The 27,167-nt window shown below is 48.2% G+C and overlaps 1 protein-coding gene across 1 annotated transcript in view; it reads left to right on the forward strand.

Annotated features, from left to right (window-relative positions):
• Positions 1-27,167, forward strand: part of ncanb (neurocan b) — a 342,495-nt gene that overhangs the window by 299,330 nt on the left and 15,998 nt on the right. The window contains exons 12-13 of the mRNA XM_052475091.1: positions 23,708-23,866; positions 26,925-27,007. Of these exons, the coding sequence (XP_052331051.1) occupies positions 23,708-23,866; positions 26,925-27,007 (242 nt within the window). The remainder of the gene's footprint in view (positions 1-23,707; positions 23,867-26,924; positions 27,008-27,167) is intronic.

Consider the following 27,167-nt stretch of genomic DNA (forward strand, 5'->3'; position numbering starts at 1 on the left):
AGTATGTGCTGTGTAACAGTGATCCCACTGTTGAGCTTTCTGTCTCCTCTTATTTCTATTTCAGTTCTCTCTCTTTCTCTCATCTCTTTCTTTAGTATTCTCACACCTGTTGATGTTTCCATCCTGAACTCTGATGCCATACCATTCTTACCCCTCAAAGTTTACTACCAACATCCCGTCTGTCCCTTCTTCTCTTTCCCTTTCGCCTACCCTCTGCCTCACCTTTCCTACCCTCTGCCTCACCTTTCCTACCCTCTGCCTCACCTTTCCTACCCTCTGCCTCACCTTTCCTACCCTCTGCCTCACCTTTCCTACCCTCTGCCTCACCTTTCCTACCCTCTGCCTCACCTTTCCTACCCTCTGCCTCACCTTTCCTACCCTCTGCCTCACCTTTCCTACCCTCTGCCTCACCTTTCCTACCCTCTGCCTCACCTTTCCTACCCTCTGCCTCACCTTTCCTACCCTCTGCCTCACCTTTCCTACCCTCTGCCTCACCTTTCCTACCCTGTGCCTCACCTTTCCTACCCTCTGCCTCACCTTTCCTACCCTCTGCCTCACCTTTCCTACCCTCTGCCTCACCTTTCCTACCCTCTGCCTCACATTTCCTACCCTCTGCCTCACCTTTCCTACCCTCTGCCTCACCTTTCCTACCCTCTGCCTCACCTTTCCTACCCTCTGCCTCACCTTTCCTACCCTCTGCCTCACCTTTCCTACCCTCTGCCTCACCTTTCCTACCCTCTGCCTCACCTTTCCTACCCTCTGCCTGACCTTTCCTACCCTCTCCTCTCCACAACAGCATCAGGAAGTCTCTTCTGTCATGTGTGGATTATACCGTGTGTGTTCGCTTTAGTCAAAGTCAATGTCTTTATACATTAATACATGTCCTGGGTCTCTTCTCTGTCACGGAGAATCATCTGTTCCCTGCACGGCCGCGTAGTCTCTGGGCTGAGATCTCCTGGTGTTATTGAGCGTTATCACACACACACACACACACACACACACACACACACACACACACACACACACACACACACACACACACACACACACACACACACACACACACACACACACACACACACACACACACACACACACACACACACACACACACACACACACACACACACACACACACACACACACACACACACACACACACACACAGTATTCCTCCCTGACTCACTGTGGAGTGATGTTTCTCGCTTCGCCCGCCATCCCAACTCCAAAGCTTCTCCCCCTCACTGCTTACTTTAGCAGAAACTACACATGGAAGAACTCCTTCACATACCGACAGAGCACCACCAGTCACTTCCACTGTCTTCTATCTGACGGGAAAACTGACAATCCACACAGCTCCTACCAGCTAAGTTACTGTAGTACTGAAGTACCAGTTCTCAAGAGCATAGACAGAGTTTCAACAACAACCACATACAGAGCGTTCCAATCCCCAAGAGGTAAATCGCAGCTCCTACAGAACAAATAAGTTGACAAATTGAATAAAAAGCCTGCTAAAGCATTGTGTTCCAGCTAATGAATCCCTTGTTGTGGTTGTGGACTGACTGACTGCCTTTATCAACAGAATGAATACCTCCTCCTCACGTGATGCTTTTGCTCTGAGACCTGGAGAACGCCACTGATTTGTTCCTTTTTTCTCCTTCTTCCTGCTTGCTTTTCCATACGTTGCATAAATATGTATTCTGCATTGTGGAGAGAGAGGGAAGTTGGAGAGGATTGTTGTCTGATAAAGGTGTTAAATCCCCCTGTGTGTTGTAGAGCTTGTGGGAGTGATGAATGCCGGGTTAACCTAACATAGCACCTGAAAATAGATCCACTACGTACTGGTCTTGACAAGAAGGGGAAAAAACTTTTGGGCGGGAGAGGAGAGGAGATGAGGATGTTGTACAGGAAAGGAGATGAGGATGTTGTGGAGGAGAAGAGAGGAGGATGTTGTGGAGGAGAGGAGATGAGGATGTTGTACAGGAAAGGAGATGAGGATGTTGGTTGTGGAGGAGAAGAGAGGAGGATGTTGTGGAGGAGAGGAGATGAGGATGTTGTACAGGAAAGGAGATGAGGATGTTGTGGAGGAGAAGAGAGGAGGATGTTGTGGAGGAGAAGAGATGAGGATGTAGTACAGGAAAGGAGATGAGGATGTTGTGGAGGAGAAGAGAGGAGGATGTTGTGGAGGAGAAGAGAGGAGGATGTTGTGGAGGAGAAGAGAGGAGGATGTTGTGGAGGAGAAGAGAGGAGGATGTTGTGGAGAAGGGGGGAGGATGTTGTGGGGGAGAAGAGAGGAGGATGTTGTGGAGGAGAAGAAAGGAGGATGTTGTGGAGGAGAAGAGATGAGGATGTTGTACAGGAAAGGAGATGAGGATGTTGGTTGTGGAGGAGAAGAGAGGAGGATGTTGTGGAGGAGAGGAGATGAGGATGTTGTACAGGAAAGGAGATGAGGATGTTGTGGAGGAGAAGAGAGGAGGATGTTGTGGAGGAGAAGAGATGAGGATGTAGTACAGGAAAGGAGATGAGGATGTTGTGGAGGAGAAGAGAGGAGGATGTTGTGGAGGAGAAGAGAGGAGGATGTTGTGGAGGAGAAGAGAGGAGGATGTTGTGGAGGAGAAGAGAGGAGGATGTTGTGGAGAAGGGGGAGGATGTTGTGGGGGAGAAGAGAGGAGGATGTTGTGGAGGAGAAGAAAGGAGGATGTTGTGGAGGAGAAGAGAGGAGGATGTTGTGGAGGAGAAGAGAGGAGGATGTTGTGGAGGAGAAAAGAGGGGGATGTTGTGAAGAAGAGAGGAGGATGTTGTGGAGGAGAGGAGATGAGGATGTTGTACAGGAAAGAGATGAGGATGTTGTGGAGGAGAAGAGAGGAGGATGTTGTGGAGGAGAGGAGATGAGGATGTTGTACAGGAAAGGAGATGAGGATGTTGTGGAGGAGAAGAGAGGAGGATGTTGTGGAGGAGAGGAGATGAGGATGTTGTACAGGAAAGGAGATGAGGATGTTGTGGAGGAGAAGAGAGGAGGATGTTGTGGAGGAGAAGAGATGAGGATGTAGTACAGGAAAGGAGATGAGGATGTTGTGGAGGAGAAGAGAGGAGGATGTTGTGGAGGAGAAGAGAGGAGGATGTTGTGGAGGAGAAGAGAGGAGGATGTTGTGGAGAAGGGAGGAGGATGTTGTGGGGCAGAAGAGAGGAGGATGTTGTGGAGGAGAAGAAAGGAGGATGTTGTGGAGGAGAAGAGAGGAGGATGTTGTGGAGGAGAAGAGAGGAGGGTGTTGTGGAGGAGAAGAGAGGAGGATGTTGTGGAGGAGAAAAGAGGGGGATGTTGTGAAGAAGAGAGGAGGATGTTGTGGAGGAGAGGAGATGAGGATGTTGTACAGGAAAGAGATAAGGATGTTGTGGAGGAGAAGAGAGGAGGATGTTGTGGAGGAGAGGAGATGAGGATGTTGTACAGGAAAGGAGATGAGGATGTTGTGGAGGAAAAGAGAGGAGGATGTTGTGGAGGAGAAGAGATGAGGATGTAGTACAGGAAAGGAGATGAGGATGTTGTGGAGGAGAAGAGAGGAGGATGTTGTGGAGGAGAAGAGAGGAGGATGTTGTGGAGGAGAAGAGAGGAGGATGTTGTGGAGAAGGGAGGAGGATGTTGTGGGGGAGAAGAGAGGAGGATGTTGTGGAGGAGAAGAAAGGAGGATGTTGTGGAGGAGAAGAGAGGAGGATGTTGTGGAGGAGAAGAGAGGAGGGTGTTGTGGAGGAGAAGAGAGGAGGATGTTGTGGAGGAGAAAAGAGGGGGATGTTGTGAAGAAGAGAGGAGGATGTTGTGGAGGAGAGGAGATGAGGATGTTGTACAGGAAAGAGATAAGGATGTTGTGGAGGAGAAGAGAGGAGGATGTTGTGGAGGAGAGGAGATGAGGATGTTGTACAGGAAAGGAGATGAGGATGTTGTGGAGGAGAAGAGAGGAGGATGTTGTGGAGGAGAAGAGATGAGGATGTAGTACAGGAAAGGAGATGAGGATGTTGTGGAGGAGAAGAGAGCAGGATGTTGTGGAGGAGAAGAGAGGAGGATGTTGTGGAGGAGAAGAGAGGAGGATGTTGTGGAGAAGGGAGGAGGATGTTGTGGGGGAGAAGAGAGGAGGATGTTGTGGAGGAGAAGAAAGGAGGATGTTGTGGAGGAGAAGAGAGGAGGATGTTGTGGAGGAGAAGAGAGGAGGGTGTTGTGGAGGAGAAGAGAGGAGGATGTTGTGGAGGAGAAAAGAGGGGGATGTTGTGAAGAAGAGAGGAGGATGTTGTGGAGGAGAGGAGATGAGGATGTTGTACAGGAAAGAGATAAGGATGTTGTGGAGGAGAAGAGAGGAGGATGTTGTGGAGAAGAGAGGAGGATGTTGTGGGGGAGAAGAGAGGAGGATGTTGTGGAGGAGAAGAGATGAGGATGTTGTGGAGGAGAAGAGAGGAGGATGGTGTGGAGGAGAAAAGAGGAGGATGTTGTGAAGAAGAGAGGATGCATACTGTACTATATATGCCAGTCCTTGACAGTAAATACATGCATAGTGTACTATATATGCCAGTCCTTGCCAGTAAATACATGCATAGTGTACTATATATGCCAGTCCTTGCCAGTAAATACATGCATACTGTACTATATATGCCAGTCCTTGCCAGTAAATACATGCATACTGTACTATATTTGCCAGTCCTTGCCAGTACATACATGCATACTGTACTATATTTTCCAGTCCTTGCCAGTACATACATGCATACTGTACTATATATGCCAGTCCTTGCCAGTAAATACATGCATACTGTACTGTATATGCCAGTCCTTGCCAGTAAATACATGCTGTACTATATATGCCAGTCCTTGCCAGTAAATACATGCATACTGTACTGTATATGCCAGTCCTTGCCAGTAAATACATGCTGTACTATATATGCCAGTCCTTGCCAGTAAATACATGCATACTGTACTGTATATGCCAGTCCTTGCCAGTAAATACATGCTGTACAATATATGCCAGTCCTTGCCAGTAAATACATGCATACTGTACTGTATATGCCAGTCCTTGCCAGTAAATACATGCTGTACTGTATATGCCAGTCCTTGCCAGTAAATACATGCTGTACTGTATATGCCAGTCCTTGCCAGTAAATACATGCTGTACTGTATATGCCAGTCCTTGCCAGTAAATACATGCTGTACTGTATATGCCAGTCCTTGCCAGTAAATACATGCTGTACTGTATATGCCAGTCCTTGCCAGTAAATACATGCTGTACTGTATATGCCAGTCCTTGCCAGTAAATACATGCTGTACTGTATATGCCAGTCCTTGCCAGTAAATACATGCTGTACTATATATGCCAGTCCTTGCCAGTAAATACATGCTGTACTGTATATGCCAGTCCTTGCCAGTAAATACATGCTGTACTGTATATGCCAGTCCTTGCCAGTAAATACATGCTGTACTGTATATGCCAGTCCTTGCCAGTAAATACATGCATACTGTACTGTATATGCCAGTCCTTGCCAGTAAATACATGCTGTACTGTATATGCCAGTCCTTGCCAGTAAATACATGCATACTGTGCTATATTTCCATGACACATTTGTGTTGTATCAGCTCATGAAGAAGATGTGTAATTCCCTGTGTGGAGGTACCCCAGTAGGCATCACATATTTATAGCAGCAGTTTATGACAGAGCATAGACACACACTGTAATCATCACACACATATGATGCATCATTGAACTCGGAGCAGCAGTAGGCCTATGCAGTTTGCTGAGTACTCGTTCAGAAGCTACATCAGAGGGTCATTGACCTGCATTTTTTGCGAGGTCAAGTGTACTTGTGATTGAATTGAGCCACAGCCACTGCTAGAAGTACAATGCAGAACATTCATGTTGAACCTGACCCCTGTCTGTACCTTTTCTGTGCTGTACTTCTAAGAAGATGTTTGAGTCAGAGACAGCCTGCTGACAGACAGACGGAAGGTAAACAGACAGATGTAAGATGCCTCGCTAGGACCAGGTGGGTGCAAGAGTTAGGAGCAGGAGAGCACTGAGGTCCAAATAGAAAATATTTATTTGGAAGTCCAAAAACACAACAAAACAGGTCGGGAAACAAACCCAACGAAGGTGCCGAACAAAACAGGTCGGGAAACAAACCCAACGAATGTGCCCGACAAAACAGGTCGGGAAACAAACCCAACGAAGGCGCCCGACAAAACAGGTCGGGAAACAAACCCAACGAAAGCGCCCGACAAAACAGGTCGGGAAACAAACCCAACGAAGGCGCCCGACAAAACAGGTCGGGAAACAAACCCAACGAAGGCGCCCGACAAAACAGGTCGGGAAACAAACCCAACGAAGGCGCCCGACAAAACAGGTCGGGAAACAAACCCAACGAAGGCGCCCGACAAAACAGGTCGGGAAACAAACCCAACGAAGGCGCCCAACAAAACAGGTCGGGAAACAAACCCAACGAAGGCGCCCGACAAAACAGGTCGGGAAACAAACCCAACGAAGGCGCCCGACAAAACAGGTCGGGAAACAAACCCAACGAAGGCGCCCAACAAAACAGGTCGGGAAACAAACCCAACGAAGGCTCCCAACAAAACAGGTCGGGAAACAAACCCAACGAAGGCGCCCGACAAAACAGGTCGGGAAACAAACCCAACGAAGGCGCCCGACAAAACAGGTCGGGAAACAAACCCAACGAAGGCGCCCGACAAAACAGGTCGGGAAACAAACCCAACGAAGGCGCCCGACAAAACAGGTCGGGAAACAAACCCAACGAAGGCGCCCGACAAAACAGGTCGGGAAACAAACCCAACGAAGGCGCCCGACAAAACAGGTCGGGAAACAAACCCAACGAAGGCGCCCGACAAAACAGGTCGGGAAACAAACCCAACGAAGGCGCCCGACAAAACAGGTCGGGAAACAAACCCAACGAAGGCTCCCAAAACAAAACAGGTCGGGAAACAAACCCAACGAAGGCGCCCAACAAAACAGGTCGGGAAACAAACCCAACGAAGGCTCCCAAAACAAAACAGGTCGGGAAACAAACCCAACGAAGGCGCCCAACAAAACAGGTCGGGAAACAAACCCAACGAAGGCGCCCGACAAAACAGGTCGGGAAACAAACCCAACGAAGGCGCCCGACAAAACAGGTCGGGAAACAAACCCAACGAAGGCGCCCGACAAAACAGGTCGGGAAACAAACCCAACGAAGGCACCCAACAAAACAGGTCGGGAAACAAACCCAACGAAGGCGCCCGACAAAACAGGTCGGGAAACAAACCCAACGAAGGCTCCCAACAAAACAGGTCGGGAAACAAACCCAACGAAGGCACCCGACAAAACAGGTCGGGAAACAAACCCAACGAAGGCTCCCAAAACAAAACAGGTCGGGAAACAAACCCAACGAAGGCGCCCAACAAAACAGGTCGGGAAACAAACCCAACGAAGGCGCCCGACAAAACAGGTCGGGAAACAAACCCAACGAAGGCGCCCAACAAAACAGGTCGGGAAACAAACCCAACGAAGGCGCCCGACAAAACAGGTCGGGAAACAAACCCAACGAAGGCGCCCAACAAAACAGGTCGGGAAACAAACCCAACGAAGGCGCCCGACAAAACAGGTCGGGAAACAAACCCAACGAAGGCGCCCAACAAAACAGGTCGGGAAACAAACCCAACGAAGGCGCCCGACAAAACAGGTCGGGAAACAAACCCAACGAAGGCGCCCAACAAAACAGGTCGGGAAACAAACCCAACGAAGGCGCCCGACAAAACAGGTCGGGAAACAAACCCAACGAAGGCGCCCAACAAAACAGGTCGGGAAACAAACCCAACGAAGGCGCCCAACAAAACAGGTCGGGAAACAAACCCAACGAAGGCGCCCGACAAAACAGGTCGGGAAACAAACCCAACGAAGGCGCCCAACAAAACAGGTCGGGAAACAAACCCAACGAAGGCGCCCAACAAAACAGGTCGGGAAACAAACCCAACGAAGGCTCCCAAAACAAAACAGGTCGGGAAACAAACCCAACGAAGGCGCCCAACAAAACAGGTCGGGAAACAAACCCAACGAAGGCGCCCGACAAAACAGGTCGGGAAACAAACCCAACGAAGGCGCCCAACAAAACAGGTCGGGAAACAAACCCAACGAAGGCGCCCAACAAAACAGGAATTTGAAGTGACAACAGGAGGGAAAAAAATCTACTCCTAAAATAAATCACAACGGCTCAAACGACAATGAGAATAGCCTGTGGCGCAATCTAGCACCAAACAAACACAGAAATAATCCCACACAAAATACCAGCAGGCAACGAGGTTAATAAACCCACAGAAATGAACTCAATAGAACACAGGTGTAAGAAACAGACAGAACCAAACTAAAAAGAAAAATGGATCGAGTAGGCCGGCGACGACGACCGCCAAGCACCTCCCAAACAGGGAGAGGAGCCACCCTCGGTGGAAGTCGTGACTGCAGGCAGGCATACAGACAGACAGACAGACAGACAGACAGACAGACAGACAGACAGACAGACAGACAGACAGACAGACAGACAGACAGGAGAGAGATGTTGTTTTATGTGGTGTTGTGTTTTAAGACAGGCAGCTCCAGGGAAAGCCCAGAGCCGTTGAGCCACTGTGGGTCCTTTCTAAATCCCGACTCGCATAAACCACAAGGAAAGAAGGCAAATTAACTTGGGTCATCCTCTGTGTCTTTATAGAGGCTATTAATGCTAATGAAGATTTATGCTTTATAATAACACACGTTGTGAGGGACACGTGCTGGGACTCACTCTGAGCAGAATGCGGGCAGACCGAGTGGGCTTCTCTATTAATCCTTACACAGCTACTCTAAACACGATCCACCTCTCTAGGGGCCTCGCATCTGCACGAGGCGGATGATTCCAGGCAGGAAAATTATCTCCAAGTTTACAGGCAACTTGGCAGGGAATAGTAAAACAGAATAATGAAATGCTGTCAGTTGACTCAGCCCATATGTTCTTGTGTGTCTCTGCCAAGTCTGTTCTGGGGGAAAAGAGAAAGCCCATCTTGTCTTTGTGCGTCAGAATAGGAACCTGGGTTGGTTCTCATTCAAGGTGCTTAATTAGGGACGTGTTCCAGAAGCAATTCCCATCGTCTCCCTCAGAATGATGCTCAATACTGTGTATCGGAGGGAGGGGGAGGGGGAGGGGGAGAGAGGAAGAGAGACAGGGATACAGGTGGATTGGAGAGCATGGCTACTGGCGGAGGAGAGATGTGTGAAGCAGTCCCAGCACTGGAAAGCAATGCTTATTTTCTCTTTACCCCAGGCAGACCCAGCACGTCAACATACACACACACACACATTATCACACACAACACTCACACACTTAAACACACAGACATTCACAGTCACACATATACACACACACAGCATTCACGACCCACTCAGTACTAGTTGATATAATCAGGGTTAGCTTGGCCTGGTTTACATTAAGGAATCATGTTCCCTTACGTATGGGAATTGTTTAACAGTGTTGCATTGAGCCACTCAACTATTTCCCTAGGTAAGGGCATACTTAAGGGGTTTTACGGTGGTTTGAAGTCATATATGGCAGAAAGAATATCTGTTACCATGGAGATGGCCTGATTCACTGACTAAACGTTTGGTCAAAGTGATCGCAAAGTTAAGGAAACTTTAAGGGAAAGATGAGGGGGAAATTACCACTGGGCCATTAGACTATGTGTTGTGGTGAACCAGGCTGAGAGGCTGAGCCGTTAGACTGGCTGTTGGGGCCCTGGCCTCCTCTTCTCTAGTGGTGTCCCCAGTGGACCCTGGTCTGTAAAAAGAGGCTCTGACCTATCTAATGCTGATCTGATGGACTTTCTGTCAGGCCCACCAATAACAGCTCCCCCCCTGACGGCCTGAACAAGCTGCAGCTCGCTTCATTTTAAGAGGAAGAGCAACTACATACAGCAGACAGTGTGTGTGTGTGTGTGTGTGTGTGTGTGTGTGTGTGTGTGTGTGTGTGTGTGTGTGTGTGTGTGTGTGTGTGTGTGTGTGTGTGTGTGTGTGTGTGTGTGTGTGTGTGTGTGTGTGTGTGTGTGTGTGTGTGTGTGTGTATGTGTGTGTGTGTGTGTGTGTGTGTGTGTGTGTGTGTGTGTGTTTGTGGATTGTTCTCTCCTCACTCCGTTTCTAGCAGCAGCTTGGTGTATATCACGTCTCCAGGTATTTACAGTGCCTTCGGAAAGTATTCAGACCCCTTGACTTTTCCCACATGTTGTTAGGTTACAGCCTAACAAATTACAAATTAGGTTACAGCCTAATTGATTTTTTAAAAATTCCCCTCATCAGTCTACACACAATACCGCATGACAATGGGGTATGCCAGCAGCATACCACCCTGCATGCCACTGCTGGCTTACTTCTGAAGCTAAGCAGGGTTGGTCCCTGTCAGTCCCTAGATGAGAGACCAGATGCTGCTGGAAGTGGTGTTAGAGGGCCAGTAGGAGGCAGTCTTTCCTCTTGTCTAAAAATAAATAAATATCCCAATGCCCCAAGGCAGTGATTGGGGACACTGCCCTGTGTGAGTGCCATCTTTTGGATGAGATGTTAAATGGGTGTCCTGACTCTCTGAGGTCGTTAAAGATCCCATGGCACTTATCGTATGAGTAGGGGTGTCCTGGCTAAATTCCCAATCTGGCCCTCAAACCATCACGGTCACCTAAGAATCATTCACCCCCCTCCTCTCCCCTGTAACTATTCAAATCAAATCAAATTTTATTTGTCACATACACATGGTTGCTGTACATGAGAACGTGTTCTCAGTCAACTTACCTGGTCAAATAACAGAGAAATAAAAAAACAAAGCATGATGAAGCAAAAACTTTTTTGTATACATTTTTGCAAATGTATAAATAAAAACAACTGAAATATCACTTTTACGTAAGTATTTACTCAGTACTTTGTTGAAGCACCGTTGCAGCAATTACAGACTCCAGTCATCTTGGGTATGACGCTACAAGCTTGGCACACCTGTATTTGGGGATTTTCTCCCATTCTTCTCTGCAGATCCTCTCTGTCAGGTTGGATGGGGAGTGTTGCTGCACAGCTTTTTTCAGGTCTCTCCAGAGATGTTCGATCGGGTTCATGTCGGAGCTCTGGCTGGGTCAGTCAAGGACATTCAGAGACTTGTCCCGAAGCCACTACTGCGTTGTCTTGGCTGTGTGCTTAGGGTTGTTGTCCTGTTGGAAGGTGAACCTTCGCCCCAGTCTGAGGTCCTGAGCGCTCTGGAGGTTTTCATCAAGGATCTCGCTGTACTTTGCTTCATTCATCTTTGCCACAATCCTGACTAGTCTCCCAGTCGCTGCCGCTGAAAAACATCCCCACAACATGATGCTGCCACCACAATACTTCACTGAAGGGATGGTTCGAGGTTTACTCCAGACGTGACGTTTGGCATTCAGGCCAAAGAGTTCAATCTGGTTTCATCAGACCAGAGAATTTTATTTCTCATGGTCTAGGAGTCATTTGTGGAGTGCTGCAGAGATGGTTGTCCTTCTGGAAGGTTCTCCCATCTCCACAGAGGAACTCTGGAGCTCTGTCAGAGTGACCATTAGGTTTTTGGTCACTTCCCTGACCAAGGCCCTTCTCCCCCGATTGCTCAGTTTGGCCGGGCGGCCTGTTTTAGGAAGAGTATGGTGGTTCCAAACTTCTTCCATTTAAGAATAATGGAGGCCAATGTGTTCTTGGGGACCTTCAATGCTGCAGAAATGTTTTGGTATCCTTCCCCAGATCTGTGCCTCAACACAATCCTGTCTCCGAGCTCTACGGACAATTCCGATGACCTCTTGGCTTGGTTTTTTCTCTGACATGCACTGTAGATGGCTGAGGAAATTATTTTATTTAATCAATTTTAGAATACGGCTGTAACGTAACAAATGTGGAAAATGTCAAGGGGTCTGAATACTTTCCAAAGGCACTGTAGGTGGAATGAGGCACAGCCAGGCATCAGAGAGCATCAGAAATGTACACTCTTCACCAATTACATTGAATGTAATCCTCACCCGATTAGAATCCTCATCACAGACCTGGTAATAACCATAACAACTCCCATCCTATCCTCCATTTACACAATCACAAAACTGTGAGAGTGTGGAAGGCTCTCTCTCCGACTCTGGCTGGCCTCGTTTAAATGGCAAAGAGCTGTCAGTCATCAAAGCGATTGTCACAGGGAGGGAGAGAGTGAGGGGAAGTGAGAGAGTAAGAGAGGGGAGGTGAGCTGGGGGAGGCGGAAGGCATGCAGACACACACATCGTTTCATCATCAGAGGTCTCAAAAAGCCACGGTGCCGAAACAACACATGGTGATGTGGATAAATGAGCCAATCACTCAGCTGGAAGCATTTACCATTTTATATCCCTAACTGATGCTCATTCACTTCTCCCTCGGAATATTAATGGAAGAAATGTACCCTGGTCCAAAGGAAAAAGAAACACGTGGGTAAAGGCATAAATATCATAGAGGCGATGGATGAGTGTTGTCAGGCAGTGAGACTTCTGTCGGAGGAGGAAATCAGATCTGGGAGTAGACCAGATCTGGGCCTGTCTGTCTGTCTGTCTGTCTGTCTGTCTGTCTGTCTGTCTGTCTGTCTGTCTGTCTGTCTGTCTGTCTGTCTGCACACCAGTGGCGACCCGTCATTCAGGGCTGTTTAGCTGTTTAGCTGTATTGCAGGTTATTTTGGCATTAATTCGTGTCACATATCAGTTTGGAAACAATGTCAAAACAAATGTATTGAGTGAATAAAGCCACATACAAACGTTGTCTCTTTCTTGCTTTCTTGAGTAAGGCAGATGGCAACACCCATCCGTAGCACGCGCTCCAGCAGGTGTATCTCACTGATCATCCCTAAAGCCAACACCTCATTTGGCCGCCTTTCGTTCCAGTACTCTGCTGCCTGTGACTGGAACAAACTGCAAAAATCGCTGAAGCTGGAGACTTTTATCTCCCTCACCAACTTCAAACATCAGCTATCTGAGCAGCTAACCGATCGCTGCAGCTGTACATAGTCTATTGGTAAATAGCCCACCCATTTTCACCTACCTCATCCCCATACTGTTTTTATTTATTTACTTTTCTGCTCTTTTGCACACCAATATCTCTACCTGTACATGACCATCTGATCATTTATCACTCCAGTGTTAATCTGCAAAATTGTAATTATTCGCCTACCTCCTCATGCCTTTTGCACACATTTTTTCTACTGTGTTATTGACTTGTTAATTGTTTACTCCATGTGTAACTCTGTGTTGTCTGCTCACACTGCTATGCTTTATCTTGGCCAGGTCGCAGTTGCAAATGAGAACTTGTTCTCAACTAGCCTACCTGGTTAAATAAAGGTGAAATACAAAAAAAATGTAAAGATCCAAAATGCAGGTGTTTCAGCCTAGCTCAGTGCTTTCTGTGGTGGTGGGGCAGCCAGCGGATAATGCAGAGCGTAAGCATTGGTAATCTTCTCTAGTTGCGCCGTGTTTGGCTCAATGTTTTGTCACTCATGGGGACAATACGTCACCGCAAAATCTACAGGGAGAATTCTGCCCCTGAACAGGCAGTTAACCCACTGTTCCCAGGCTGTCCTTGAAAGTAAGAATGTGTTCTTAACTGACTTGCCTGGTTAAATAAAGGTTAAAAAAAAAAAAAAATTAATCGGGTGGCACTCCCAGGTCTCCATGTTAGACAATAAATGTTTGTTTTGTTCGATAATGTCCCTCTTTATGACCAAAAACCTCCTTTTTGTTCGCGTGTTTAGTCCAGTAATCTGAATGCACAAGGCACGGGTCCAGACAATTTTTTTTTAAAGTACAATAAAAGTTTGTAGAAACATGTCAAACGATGATTAAAATCAATTCTCAGGTTGTTTTTGTCATAAATAATGAATAATATTTCAACCGGACAAAAGCTTCGTCAATAGAAAAGGAGAAACAAGAAAGGCACGCTCCCGATCACGCGCTTGGTTCATGTCTGGAAATGTCCACTGTCCTCTCATCGAAAGTGCTGTATCTCCCTCATTTTTCAGAGTAAAAGCCTGAAACAATGCCGAAAGACTGATCACATGTAGAGGAAGCCATAGAGACCGTGTACTGGGTCCTAAGTCTTTGTATGGTGGATAGGCTTTCAATGGAAAAACAGCCTTTCAAAATAATAGTACTTCCTGGTTGGATTTTCCTCAGATTTTCGCCTGCCATATCAGTTCTGTTATACTCACAGACATTATTTTAACAGTTTTGGAAACTTTATAGTGTTTTCTATCCAAATCTACTAACCTATCCAAATCTACTAATTTACTTATATGCATATCCTAGCTTCTAGGCCTGAGTAGCAGGCAGTTTAATTTGGGCATGCTGCCCCCTACCCTAGTGAAGTTAAGCAAGTCAGCCATATCAGCTATGGTTTTTAAAAAGGCAGTAAATGAGGCGGAATGAACTGTTGCACTGCCAGACAAGGCTCCACTGGTAGCCAGGTATAGTGGTGGTAAGGATTCACTCCATGGTGGTGAAAGGAAATATCTGCTGTTGGGGCAGCTTTATGTGGGCACAAACAGTTTGTGGGCACCATTTGGCACCGTTATAATGCAATTAATGTATTGTTTAGTGTTGGGTTGTGTTGTGTTGTGTAGTGGCTATGCTGGCATGCATCTCAACGTCAACAGTGAAGAGGCGACTCCGGGATGCTGGCCTTCTAGGCAGAGTTGCAAAGAAAAAGCCATATCTCAGAATGGCCAATAAAAAGAAAAGATTAAGATGGGCAAAAGAACACAGACACTGGACAGACTAACTCTGCCTAGAAGGCCAGCATCCTGAAGTCACCTCTTCACTGTTGACGTTGAGACTGGTGTTTTGAGGATACTATTTAATAAATCTGCCAGTTGAGGACTTGTGAGGCATCTGTTTCTCAAACTAAATACTCTAATGTACTTGTCCTCTTGCTCAGTTGTGCACCGGGGCCTCCCACTCCTCTTTCTATTCTGGTTAGAGACAATTTGCGCTGTTCTGTGAAGGGAGTAGCACACAGCGTTGTACAAGATCTTCAGTCTCTTGGCAATTTCTCGCATGGAATAGCCTTCATTTCTCAGAACAAGAATGGACTGACGAGTTTCAGAAGAAAGTTCTTTGTTTCTGTAATCGAACCCACAAATACTGATGCTCCAGATACTCAAATAGTCAAAAGAAGGCAAGTTTTATTGCTTCGTTAATCAGCACAACAGTTTTCAGCTGTGCTAACATGAGTGCAAAAGGTTTTTTTAATGATGATGTTAGCCTTTTAAAATTATAAACTTGGATTAGCTAACACAACGTGCATTGGAACACAGGAGTGATGGTTGCTGATAATGGGCCTCTGTATGCCAGCTACAATAGTCATTTACAACATTAACAATGTCTACACTGTATTTATGATTAAAATGTGATTTTCTTTCAAAAACAAGGACATTTCTATATGACCCCAATCTTTTGAACAGTTTGTGTGTGTGTGTGTGTGTGTGTGTGTGTGTGTGTGTGTGTGTGTGTGTGTGTGTGTGTGTGTGTGTGTGTGTGTGTGTGTGTGTAGCCCCCAGTGTCCCCATTCTCACCATTTCTGTGGATAACAACACAGTCTACGCCGTTGTAAGTCAAGTTGGACATTCATACAAAGACCATATACGGAGCAGGCAAACTGTTAGGGGGGGTATTAGGGTAGAAAGGGGAATCTAGGGCTGATTGGGGTGTGATCTAAACAGACAGCAGACATTGCCCTGCAGGACCAGCAATAACACACCAGGACATTCTAATCTCCACCCACTTGACAGAATTGAGTAAACAACACATAGTGTTCACAACAAGCTCTCAAAGTCTCACTGCAGAATTAGACATTTTTGCACTTTTCTCCAAATGTCAAATTTCGAAGTTCCTCCATACATAAAATGTCTAAATTAATATTAAGGGTTAAGGTTTTGGATTGGGTTAAAACATGAAACAAAACAATTAAAACAAAACAAGTGTCTACAACTGAGATGGAACTCGCAGCCTTCAGACACGGAGTCATGGAATTATGTACATCCACAACGCCCTAGATAAGAAAAACCCAAGCCTACTTGATGCTAATAGCACTCACTGTTGCCCCTACTGGCCATTTTTGAAGGCATTTCACGACCTACTCAGGACATGGACAGACGTCCAATTTCGAAGTCAATCTTGAGCGATCTGGCTGACTGTTCAGTGCAATTTATTGGAACACCAGAGTATTATATGATGATTAAACTGGGCAGCAGAGACTGTGTGTGTGGGCTGTAGTGAGTTGTGGAGAGAACAGAGAGTCAGCTGTCTCTCCGTGAAGTCTGGATGATACTTCAAAACAGAAGACCGAGTGATTTTCACATTATCTCTCATCTTTGCTCTGTATAATTCATCCTATAAGTGAAAGTTTGGCCTCCCCCTTATCCACACACATGCGTGCACGCACCTGCACACGCACACAGGTACACGCACACACAGGTACACGCACACACAGGTACACGCACACACAGGCACACAGGCACACAGGCACACACACACACACACACACACACACACACACACACACACACACACACACACACACACACACACACACACACACACACACACACACACACACACACACACTCACTCACTGGGCTATGGTGTGTGTGTGTGTTATCTTGGAGCCTGCTGGGAGCAGAAGGGGAGATTAGTGTCTGCGGCCATGCAGATGTGTTCACTCACCTAATTACACAGGCCTCCACAGCGCAGCGCATAGCAAAGTGTGTGTGCGTGAGTGTGTTTGCACGTGCATTGGTGCAGGCCTGTGTGTGTGTGTGTGTGTGTGTGTGTGTGTGTGTGTGTGTGTGTGTGTGTGTGTGTGTGTGTGTGTGTGTGTGTGTGTGTGTGTGTGTGTGTGTGTGTGTGTGTGTGTGTGTGTGTGTGTGTGTGTGTGTGTGTGCGCCTGCGTGCGTTAGGCAATTTGTTCGGTGCTATGGCAATTCGACATTCATTCAACATGCATTCCTACATTCTGTGTACAAATGTACCTGTGTTTGTGCGTTTTACGTTTTACTGTAGTTACCCTCTCACTACATGTTAAGTATTGCTTCTTATTATGAGTGGTGCAGCTGAGCAGTTTGCTACATGTTGTTCCCCATACTGGGAGCTAATGGAGACTATATTGCTTTGAGCGCCAGCCATTGGGAGGTTGTTAATAGTGATCGTGAGCGGGACTAATGCATTCTGCTGGAGATGGAGTGTTTTCAGAACCATGGACAGCTCCCGAGCGGTCCACTTCAAACCTTCATCCAGGTAAAGAGGTGTCTGAGGACTCTATTATCATGGCACCGCATTGTGGAGAACAGGTCCTTACTAGCTATCGCATCGTATGTAGCCGCTCTGACTAATATAAGTGGACTGGACAGCCCCAGCTAGCACTCACACACATATACAGAGACACACACAGACACACACACACACACACACACTCACACTCACACTCACACTCACACTCACACTCACACTCACACTCCCACACACACATACAGAGACAAACACAAACACAGACACACACACACACACACACACACATACAGAGACAAAAACAAACACACACACACACACACACACACACACACACACACACACACACACACACACACACACACACACACACACACACACACACACACACACACACACATACAGAGACACACATTCAGAGACATACACACAGAGACACACACACAGAGACTCACACACAGATGTAGGCATAGACACACACACATTTACATTGACATATGTTGTGAAATTGTTAGCTGTTAATTGTTAGATATCACTGTACTGTCAGAGCTAGAAACACAAGCATTTCGCAACACCAACAACGTCACTTAATAAAGGCACATCTGGGGAAGGGTTCCAAAAAATGTCTGCAGCATCTGTATGTGACCAATAACATTTTATTTTATATTTTAGCAGACGCACATACCCTGAGCGACTTACAGGAGCAATTAGGGTTAAATACCTTGCTCAAGAGCACATCGGCAGATTTTTTTCCACCAAGTCTGCTCAGAGATTGGAACCAGCAACCGTTAGATTACTGGTCCAATGCTCTTAACCACTAGGCTACCTGCCACTCACTCTTGAATACAAACACGCACGCACGCAGGCTCACTCACTCACTCACTCGCTCACTGAACCCACCCCCCCCACCCCCCCTCTGAGCTCTTCTCAGGCCGGCCTCAGGCCAGCCTGTAAGTGTCTGCATGCTAAGCAGTGCCCCATACGGCCCAATTTACTGGTGTCACTTTAGATTTGTTGGAGGAAAGGCTGAGGCCATCTCTCTTTGATCCCCACTCTGCAGGGGTTGGAGGGGAAGGGGGGTTGGCTGGGTTGACACACAAACACTGATCCCCCATCCCCAACCACAGATGCATACACTCTCTTTGTTTCCCACATAAACATACACACACTCCCACTCTCTTTGTTTCCCACACACACATACACATACACACACTCCCACTCTCTTTGTTTCCCACATACACATACACACACTCCCACTCTCTTTGTTTCCCACACACACATACACATACACACACTCCCACTCTCTTTGTTTCCCACATACACATACACATACACACACTCTCTTTGTTTCCCACACACACACACACATACACACACTCCCACTCTCTTTGTTTCCCACATACACATACACATACACACACTCTCTTTGTTTCCCACACACACATACACATACACACACTCCCACTCTCTTTGTTTCCCACATACACATACACACACTCCCACTCTCTTTGTTTCCCACACACACACACACATACACACACTCCCACTCTCTTTGTTTCCCACACACACATACACATACACACACTCCCACTCTCTTTGTTTCCCACACACACATACACACACTCCCACTCTCTTTGTTTCCCACATACACATACACATACACACACTCCCACTCTCTTTGTTTCCCACACACACGTACACATACACACACTCCCACTGTCTTTGTTTCCCACACACACACGTACACACACTCCCACTCTCTTTGTTTCCCACACACACATACACACACTCCCACTCTCTTTGTTTCCCACACACACACACACATACACACACTCCCACTCTCTTTGTTTCCCACACACACATACACACACTCCCACTCTCTTTGTTTCCCACACACACACACACACATACACACACTCCCACTCTCTTTGTTTCCCACATACACATACACATACACACACTCCCACTCTCTTTGTTTCCCACATACACATACACACACTCCCGCTCTCTTTGTTTCCCACACACACACACACACATACACACACTCCCACTCTCTTTGTTTCCCACACACACACACACACATACACACACTCCCACTCTCTTTGTTTCCCACACACACATACACATACACACACTCCCACTCTCTTTGTTTCCCACACACACATACACACACTCCCACTCTCTCTGTTTCCCACACACGCATACACACACTCCCACTCTCTTTGTTTCCCACACACACATACACACACTCCCACTCTCTCTGTTTCCCACACACACATACACACACTCCCACTCTCTTTGGTTCCCACACACACATACACATACACACACTCCCACTCTCTTTGTTTCCCACACACACATACACACACTCCCACTCTCTTTGTTTCCCACACACACATACACACACTCCCACTCTCTTTGTTTCCCACACACACATACACATACACACACTCCCACTCTCTTTGTTTCCCACATACACATACACACACTCCCACTCTCTTTGTTTCCCACACACACGTACACATACACACACTCCCACTCTCTTTGTTTCCCACACACACATACACACACTCCCACTCTCTTTGTTTCCCACACACACATACACACACTCCCACTCTCTTTGTTTCCCACACACACACGTACACACACTCCCACTCTCTTTGTTTCCCACACACACATACACACACTCCCACTCTCTTTGTTTCCCACATACACGTACACACACTCCCACTCTCTTTGTTTCCCACACACACATACACACACTCCCACTCTCTTTGTTTCCCACACACACATACACATACACACACTCCCACTCTCTTTGTTTCCCACACACACACACACACATACACAGACTCCCACTCTCTTTGTTTCCCACACACACATACACATACACACACTCCCACTCTCTTTGTTTCCCACACAGACATACACACACTCCCACTCTCTTTGTTTCCCACACACACATACACATACACACACTCCCACTCTCTTTGTTTCCCACACACACATACACATACACACACTCCCACTCTCTTTGTTTCCCACACACACATACACATACACACACTCCCACTCTCTTTGTTTCCCACACACACATACACATACACACACTCCCACTCTCTTTGTTTCCCACACACCCCCTCTGTAGACACTGAGGACAGGTGCAGCATGTAGTAAACACCCACAAAAACAGAGGGATAGATGGAGAGATGAGATGGAAGGATGGAGGGAGGAAGAGGCTCAGTGCTGACAGGGCTGTGACAGGGATGGAGGGAGGGAGAGGCTCAGTGCTGACAGGGCTGTGACATGGCTGTGACGTGGCTGCGACATGGCTGTGACAGGGCTGTGACATGGCTGTGACAGGGCTGTGACAGGGCTGTGACAGGGCTGTGACATGGCTGTGACAGGGCTGTGACAGGGCTGTGACAGGGCTGTGACATGGCTGTGACAGGGCTGTGACATGGCTGTGACATGGCTGTGACATGGCTGTGACAGAGCTGTGACAGGGCTGTGACAGGGCTGCGACATGGCTGTGACAGGGCTGTGACATGGCTGTGACAGGGCTGTGACAGGGCTGCGACAGGGCTGCGACATGGCTGTGACAGGGCTGTGACATGGCTGTGACAGGGCTGTGACAGGGCTGCGACAGGGCTGCGACATGGCTGTGACAGGGCTGTGACATGGCTGTGACAGGGCTGTGACAGGGCTGCGACAGGGCTGCGACATGGCTGCGACATGGCTGTGACAGGGCTGTGACATGGCTGTGACAGGGCTGCGACAGGGCTGCGACAGGGCTGCGACAGGGCTGCGACAGGGCTGTGACATGGCTGTGACAGAGCTGTGACAGGGCTGTGACAGGGCTGCGACATGGCTGTGACAGGGCTGTGACATGGCTGTGACAGGGCTGTGACAGGGCTGCGACAGGGCTGCGACATGGCTGTGACATGGCTGTGACATGGCTGTGACAGGGCTGTGACAGGGCTGCGACATGGCTGTGACATGGCTGCGACAGGGCTGCGACAGGGCTGTGACAGGGCTGCGACATGGCTGTGACAGGGCTGTGACAGGGCTGCGACATGGCTGTGACAGGGCTGTGACAGGGCTGTGACAGGGCTGCGACAGGGCTGCGACAGGGCTGTGACAGGGCTGTGACAGGGCTGTGACAGGGCTGTGACATGGCTGTGACAGGGCTGTGACAGGGCTGCGACAGGGCTGTGACATGGCTGTGACAGGGCTGTGACAGGGCTGCGAAATTGGCTGTGACAGGGCTGTGACATGGCTGTGACAGGGCTGCGACAGGGCTGTGACATGGCTGTGACAGGGCTGTGACATGGCTGTGACATGGCTGTGACAGGGCTGTGACATGGCTGTGACAGGGCTGTGACATGGCTGTGACAGGGCTGTGACATGGCTGTGACAGGGCTGCGACAGGGCTGTGACATGGCTGTGACAGGGCTGTGACATGGCTGTGACATGGCTGTGACAGGGCTGTGACATGGCTGTGACAGGGCTGTGACATGGCTGTGACAGGGCTGTGACATGGCTGTGACAGGGCTGTGACAGGGCTGTGACATGGCTGTGACACGGCTTAATCAGCCTGGAGAGTGTCTCCACTGGAAGATATTTCTGGGGATTGTTGTCATTTGTTGTCATTTGCCCTTCACAAGGCTTCGCTGCTTCCTCATACTGCTCCCATCCCAGCCCACAGCCGAACTAGGATTAGGCCTGGAGGGAGCGAGGGAGGGAGTGTGGGAGGGAGGCAGGGAGGGAGGGAGGGATAACGGAGAGTCATATTGCTGGAGTAAGGGAGAGTATTTGTATGTATTAAGGATCCCCATTAACTGTTGCCAACGCACTATGTGAGAATGCTATTAATTGACTACAGCTCAGCGTTCAACACCATAGTCCCTTCAAAACTCATCACTAAGCTAAGGACCCTGGGTCTAAACACCCCCCTCTGCAACAGGATCTCGGACTTCATGACGGGCCATCCCCAGGTGGTGAGGGTAGGTAGCAACACATCTGCCATGCTGATCCTCAACACTGGAGCTCCACAGGGGTGTGTGCTCAGTCCGCTCCTGTTCTCCCTGTTCACCCACGACTGCATGGCCAGGCACGACTCCAAGACCATCATTAAGTTTGCAGACGACACAACAGTTGTAGGCCTGGTCACCGACAATGACGAGACAGCCTAAAAGGAGGAGGTCAGAGACCTGACGTTGTGGTGCCAGAATAACAACCTATCCCTCAACGTGATCAAGACAAAGGAGATGATTGTGGACTACAGGAAAAGAAGGACCAAGGGGCTGTCTTTGGTGTCCACATCAACAACAAACTAGAATGGTCCAAAAGACAGTCGTGAAGACCAAAACAACAAAACCTATTCCCCCTCAGGAAATTGAAAACATTTGGCATGGGTCGTCAGATCCTCAAAAGGTTCTACAGCTGCAACATCGAGAGCATCCTGACTGGTTGCATCACTGCCTGGCATGGCAACTGCTCGGCTTCCGACCGCAAGGCACTACAGAGGGTAGTGCGTATGGCCCAGTACATCACTGGGGCCAGGCTTCCTGCCATCTACATGTACATTACATTTAAGTCATTTAGCAGACGCTCTTATCCAGAGCGACTTACACCAGGTGGTGTCAGAGGAAGGCCCTAAAAATTGTCAAAGACCCCAGCCACCCCAGTCATAGAGTGTTTTCTCTACTACCGCATGGCAAGCGGTACCGGAGTGCCAAGTCTACGACCAAATGGCTTCTCAACAGTTTTTACCCCCAAGCTGTAAGACTCCTCCTGTAAGACGCTACTGCTGCTCTCTGATTATCATCTTTGCATAGTCACTTTAACTATACATCCATGTACATATTACCTCAATTAGCCCGACTAACCAGTGACCCCTCACGTTGACTCTGTACTGATGCCACCTGTATAGAGCCTCACTACTGGTATTTTCACTGTCATTTTACTGTTTTTTATTGCGTTGTTATTTCACTGAACACGAGAAGGTTTCATTTTATTTTTGGCAGTGAAACGAGGCAACTCAGGCTAGAAAAAAAACTCACCCAAATGTATAGCCCCATTGGAAAATATAAATGGACTGTTTGAAAATGTGAAGGAAAAATATTCTAATAATCATATTATTATTATTTTTTTTTTAAATGTAATGTGAATCACATTTTTATTTGGCGTACCCTGCAGTTTGGGAATACCTGGTGTAGACTAACCCCTCTCTCTCTTTTTCTCTCTCTTTGTCTTTCTCTCTTTCTCAATTCAATTTCAATTCAATTCAAGGGTCTTTATTGGCATGAGAAACATGTTTACATTCTTTCTCTCTCTCTATCTCTTTGTCTCGCTCTCGCTCTTGCTCTCTCACTCTTTGTGCAGACACGGAGGGCTGTGAACACACATGGAGGAAGTTCCATGGCCACTGCTACAGGTACTTCAGCCGCAGACATACCTGGGAGGACGCAGAGAAGGACTGCAGGGAGCACAGCGGACACCTGGCCAGCATACACACACTCCAGGAGCAGGACTTCATCAACGGTGGGTGTCTTTCAATCATTACTACTTTACAGAATTTATAATTAAGTGTAGTCTCATGTTTTGGCACTGATCCAGAAGCCATCCCAGTTGGAGTTAGAAGAGGAGAGGAATAGAGGGATGGAGGGAGAGAGAGAGGAATAGAGGGATGGAGGGAGAGAGAGAGGAATAGAGGGATGGAGGGAGAGAGAGAGGAATAGAGGGATGGAGGGAGAGAGAGAGGAATAGAGGGATGGAGGGAGAGAGGAATAGAGGGATGGAGGGAGAGAGGAATAGAGGGATGGAGGGAGAGAGAGGAATAGAGGGATGGAGGGAGAGAGGAATAGAGGGATGGAGGGAGAGAGGAATAGAGGGATGGAGGGAGAGAGAGGAATAGAGGGATGGAGGGAGAGAGAGGAATAGAGGGATGGAGGGAGAGAGAGAGGAATAGAGGGATGGAGGGAGAGAGGAATAGAGGGATGGAGGGAGAGAGGAATAGAGGGATGGAGGGAGAGAGAGGAATAGAGGGATGGAGGGAGAGAGAGGAATAGAGGGATGGAGGGAGAGAGACAGAAGAATAGAGGGATGGAGGGAGAGAGAGGAATAGAGGGATGGAGCGAGAGAGAGGAATAGAGGGATGGAGCGAGAGAGAGGAATAGAGGGATGAGAGAGAGAGAGGAATAGAGGGATGGAGGGAGAGAGGAATAGAGGGATGGAGGGAGAGAGAGAGGAATAGAGGGATGGAGGGAGAGAGGAATAGAGGGATGGAGGGAGAGAGAGGAATAGAGGAATAGAGGGATGGAGGGAGAGAGACAGAAGAATAGAGGGATGGAGGGAGAGAGAGGAATAGAGGGATGGAGCGAGAGAGAGGAATAGAGGGATGGAGCGAGAGAGAGGAATAGAGGGATGGAGCGAGAGAGAGGAATAGAGGGATGGAGCGAGAGAGAGGAATAGAGGGATGAGAGAGAGAGAGGAATAGAGGGATGGAGGGAGAGAGGAATAGAGGGATGGAGGGAGAGAGGAATAGAGGGATGGAGGGAGAGAGAGGAATAGAGGGATGGAGGGAGAGAGAGGAATAGAGGGATGGAGCGAGAGAGAGGAATGGAGGGATGGAGCGAGAGAGAGGAATAGAGGGATGGAGCGAGAGAGAGGAATAGAGGGATGGAGCGAGAGAGAGGAATAGAGGGATGGAGCGAGAGAGAGGAATAGAGGGATGAGAGAGAGAGAGGAATAGAGGGATGGAGGGAGAGAGGAATAGAGGGATGGAGGGAGAGAGGAATAGAGGGATGGAGGGAGAGAGAGAGGAATAGAGGGATGGAGAGAGAGAGGAATAGAGGGATGGAGGGAGAGAGGAATAGAGGGATGGAGGGAGAGACAGAAGAATAGAGGGATGGAGGGAGAGAGAGATGAATAGAGGGATGGAGGGAGAGAGAGATGGAGGAAGAGACAGATGAATAGAGGGATGGAGGGATAGAGGGATGGAGGGAGAGACAGAGGAATAGAGGGATGGAGGGAGAGAGAGAGGAATAGAGGGATGGAGGGAGAGAGAGATTGAGGAAGAGACAGAATAGAGGGATGGAGGGAGATAGGGATGGAGGAAGAGGGGAATAGAGGGATGAGAGAGAGAGTGAGTGATGGAGGGAGAGACAGAGGAATAGAGGGATAGAGGGAGAGAGTGAGTGATGGAGGGAGAGAGAGTAATAGAGGGATGGAGGGAGAGAGAGATGGAGGAAGAGACAGAGGAATAGAGGGATGGAGGGAGAGAGTGAGTGATGGAGGGAGAGACAGATGAATAGAGGGATGGAGGGAAAGAGGGATGGAGGAAGAGAGGAATAGAGGAATGGAGAGAGAGTGAGTGATGGAGGGAGAGACAGAGGAATAGAGGGATGGAGGGAGAGAGATGGAGGAAGAGACAGATGAATAGAGGGATGGAGGGAAAGAGGGATGGAGGAAGAGAGGAATAGAGGAATGGAGAGAGAGTGAGTGATGGAGGGAGAGACAGAGGAATAGAGGGATGGAGGGAGAGAGTGAGTGATGGAGGGAGAGACAGAGGAATAGAGGGATGGAGGGAGAGAGTGATGGAGGGAGAGACAGAGGAATAGAGGGATGGAGGGAGAGAGTGAGTGATGGAGGGAGAGACAGAGGAAGATAGGGATGAGGGAGAGAGTGAGTGATGGAGGGAGAGACAGAGGAAGATAGGGATGAGGGAGAGAGTGATGGAGGGAGAGACAGAGTAATAGAGGGATGGAGGGAGAGAGTGAGTGATGGAGGGAGAGACAGAGTAATAGAGGGATGGAGGGAGAGAGTGAGTGATGGAGGGAGAGACAGAGTAATAGAGGGATGGAGGGAGAGAGTGAGTGATGGAGGGAGAACCAGAGTAATAGAGGGATGGAGGGAGTGAGTGATGGAGGGAGAGACAGAGTAATAGAGTGATGGAGGGAGTGAGTGATGGAGGGAGAGACAGAGTAATAGAGGGATGGAGGGAGTGAGTGATGGAGGGAGAGACAGAGGAAGATAGGGATGAGGGAGAGAGTGAGTGATGGAGGGAGAGACAGAGGAAGATAGGGATGAGGGAGAGAGGGATGGAGAAAGAGACAGAGGAACAAAGGGATGGAAAAAGAAAGAAATGCATGATAGGAGCATGGGAGCCGCTCCCAGTCCCCGAACGGACAGAGCTATCCTTTCCCCACTCGTCCTCACTCATCCTCTCCTTCACAGACACATTTACTAAAAAGTTTGTTTAATTGCCTGGAGAATGGACGTCTCCACCTCGGTAATAAAGGGAGCACAGCCATTAGAAAGATTAATGGGCCCCATAATGATGTTAATCAGGAACACCATGATTGAAATTCCATTACACCCAGATCTCATCAATGCTGCACCGTCCACAAAGATCTGGCTGCTTCTGCCTTCTGCTATGGAGGGATGAGATTGTGTTCAGATCAGAGCTGAACCTCCCTGAGGGAATGGCTGGTGGTGCCTTGGAGACAGAATATGCATAACTATTCTGCAGTAAATACTGCTGGTTGTCTTTTTAAATGACAGGTGGTGTGTGGGTGTGTTTTTCCCTGTCGCTGTTCAGATCTGAGCCATGACAACACCTGGATCGGCCTGAACGACAGAACAGTAGAGGAGGATTTCCAGTGGACTGACAACATGGACCTGGTGAGAGAGAGAGAGGATTACTCTTTTATCCTCATGTGTCGTAGCGAGGAGGTGGATGTCAGCTAAAGGTCCGGGGGAAATTGATAGAGTGAACGTGTCAATACATGTGTACATGTACACCCTCGCTCTCTGAATCACTTTTCATCCTGCACTACTCACC

The sequence above is a fragment of the Oncorhynchus keta genome, chromosome 22 (genome assembly GCF_023373465.1).
Source record: "Oncorhynchus keta strain PuntledgeMale-10-30-2019 chromosome 22, Oket_V2, whole genome shotgun sequence".
Taxonomy (NCBI): Eukaryota; Metazoa; Chordata; class Actinopteri; order Salmoniformes; family Salmonidae; genus Oncorhynchus; species Oncorhynchus keta.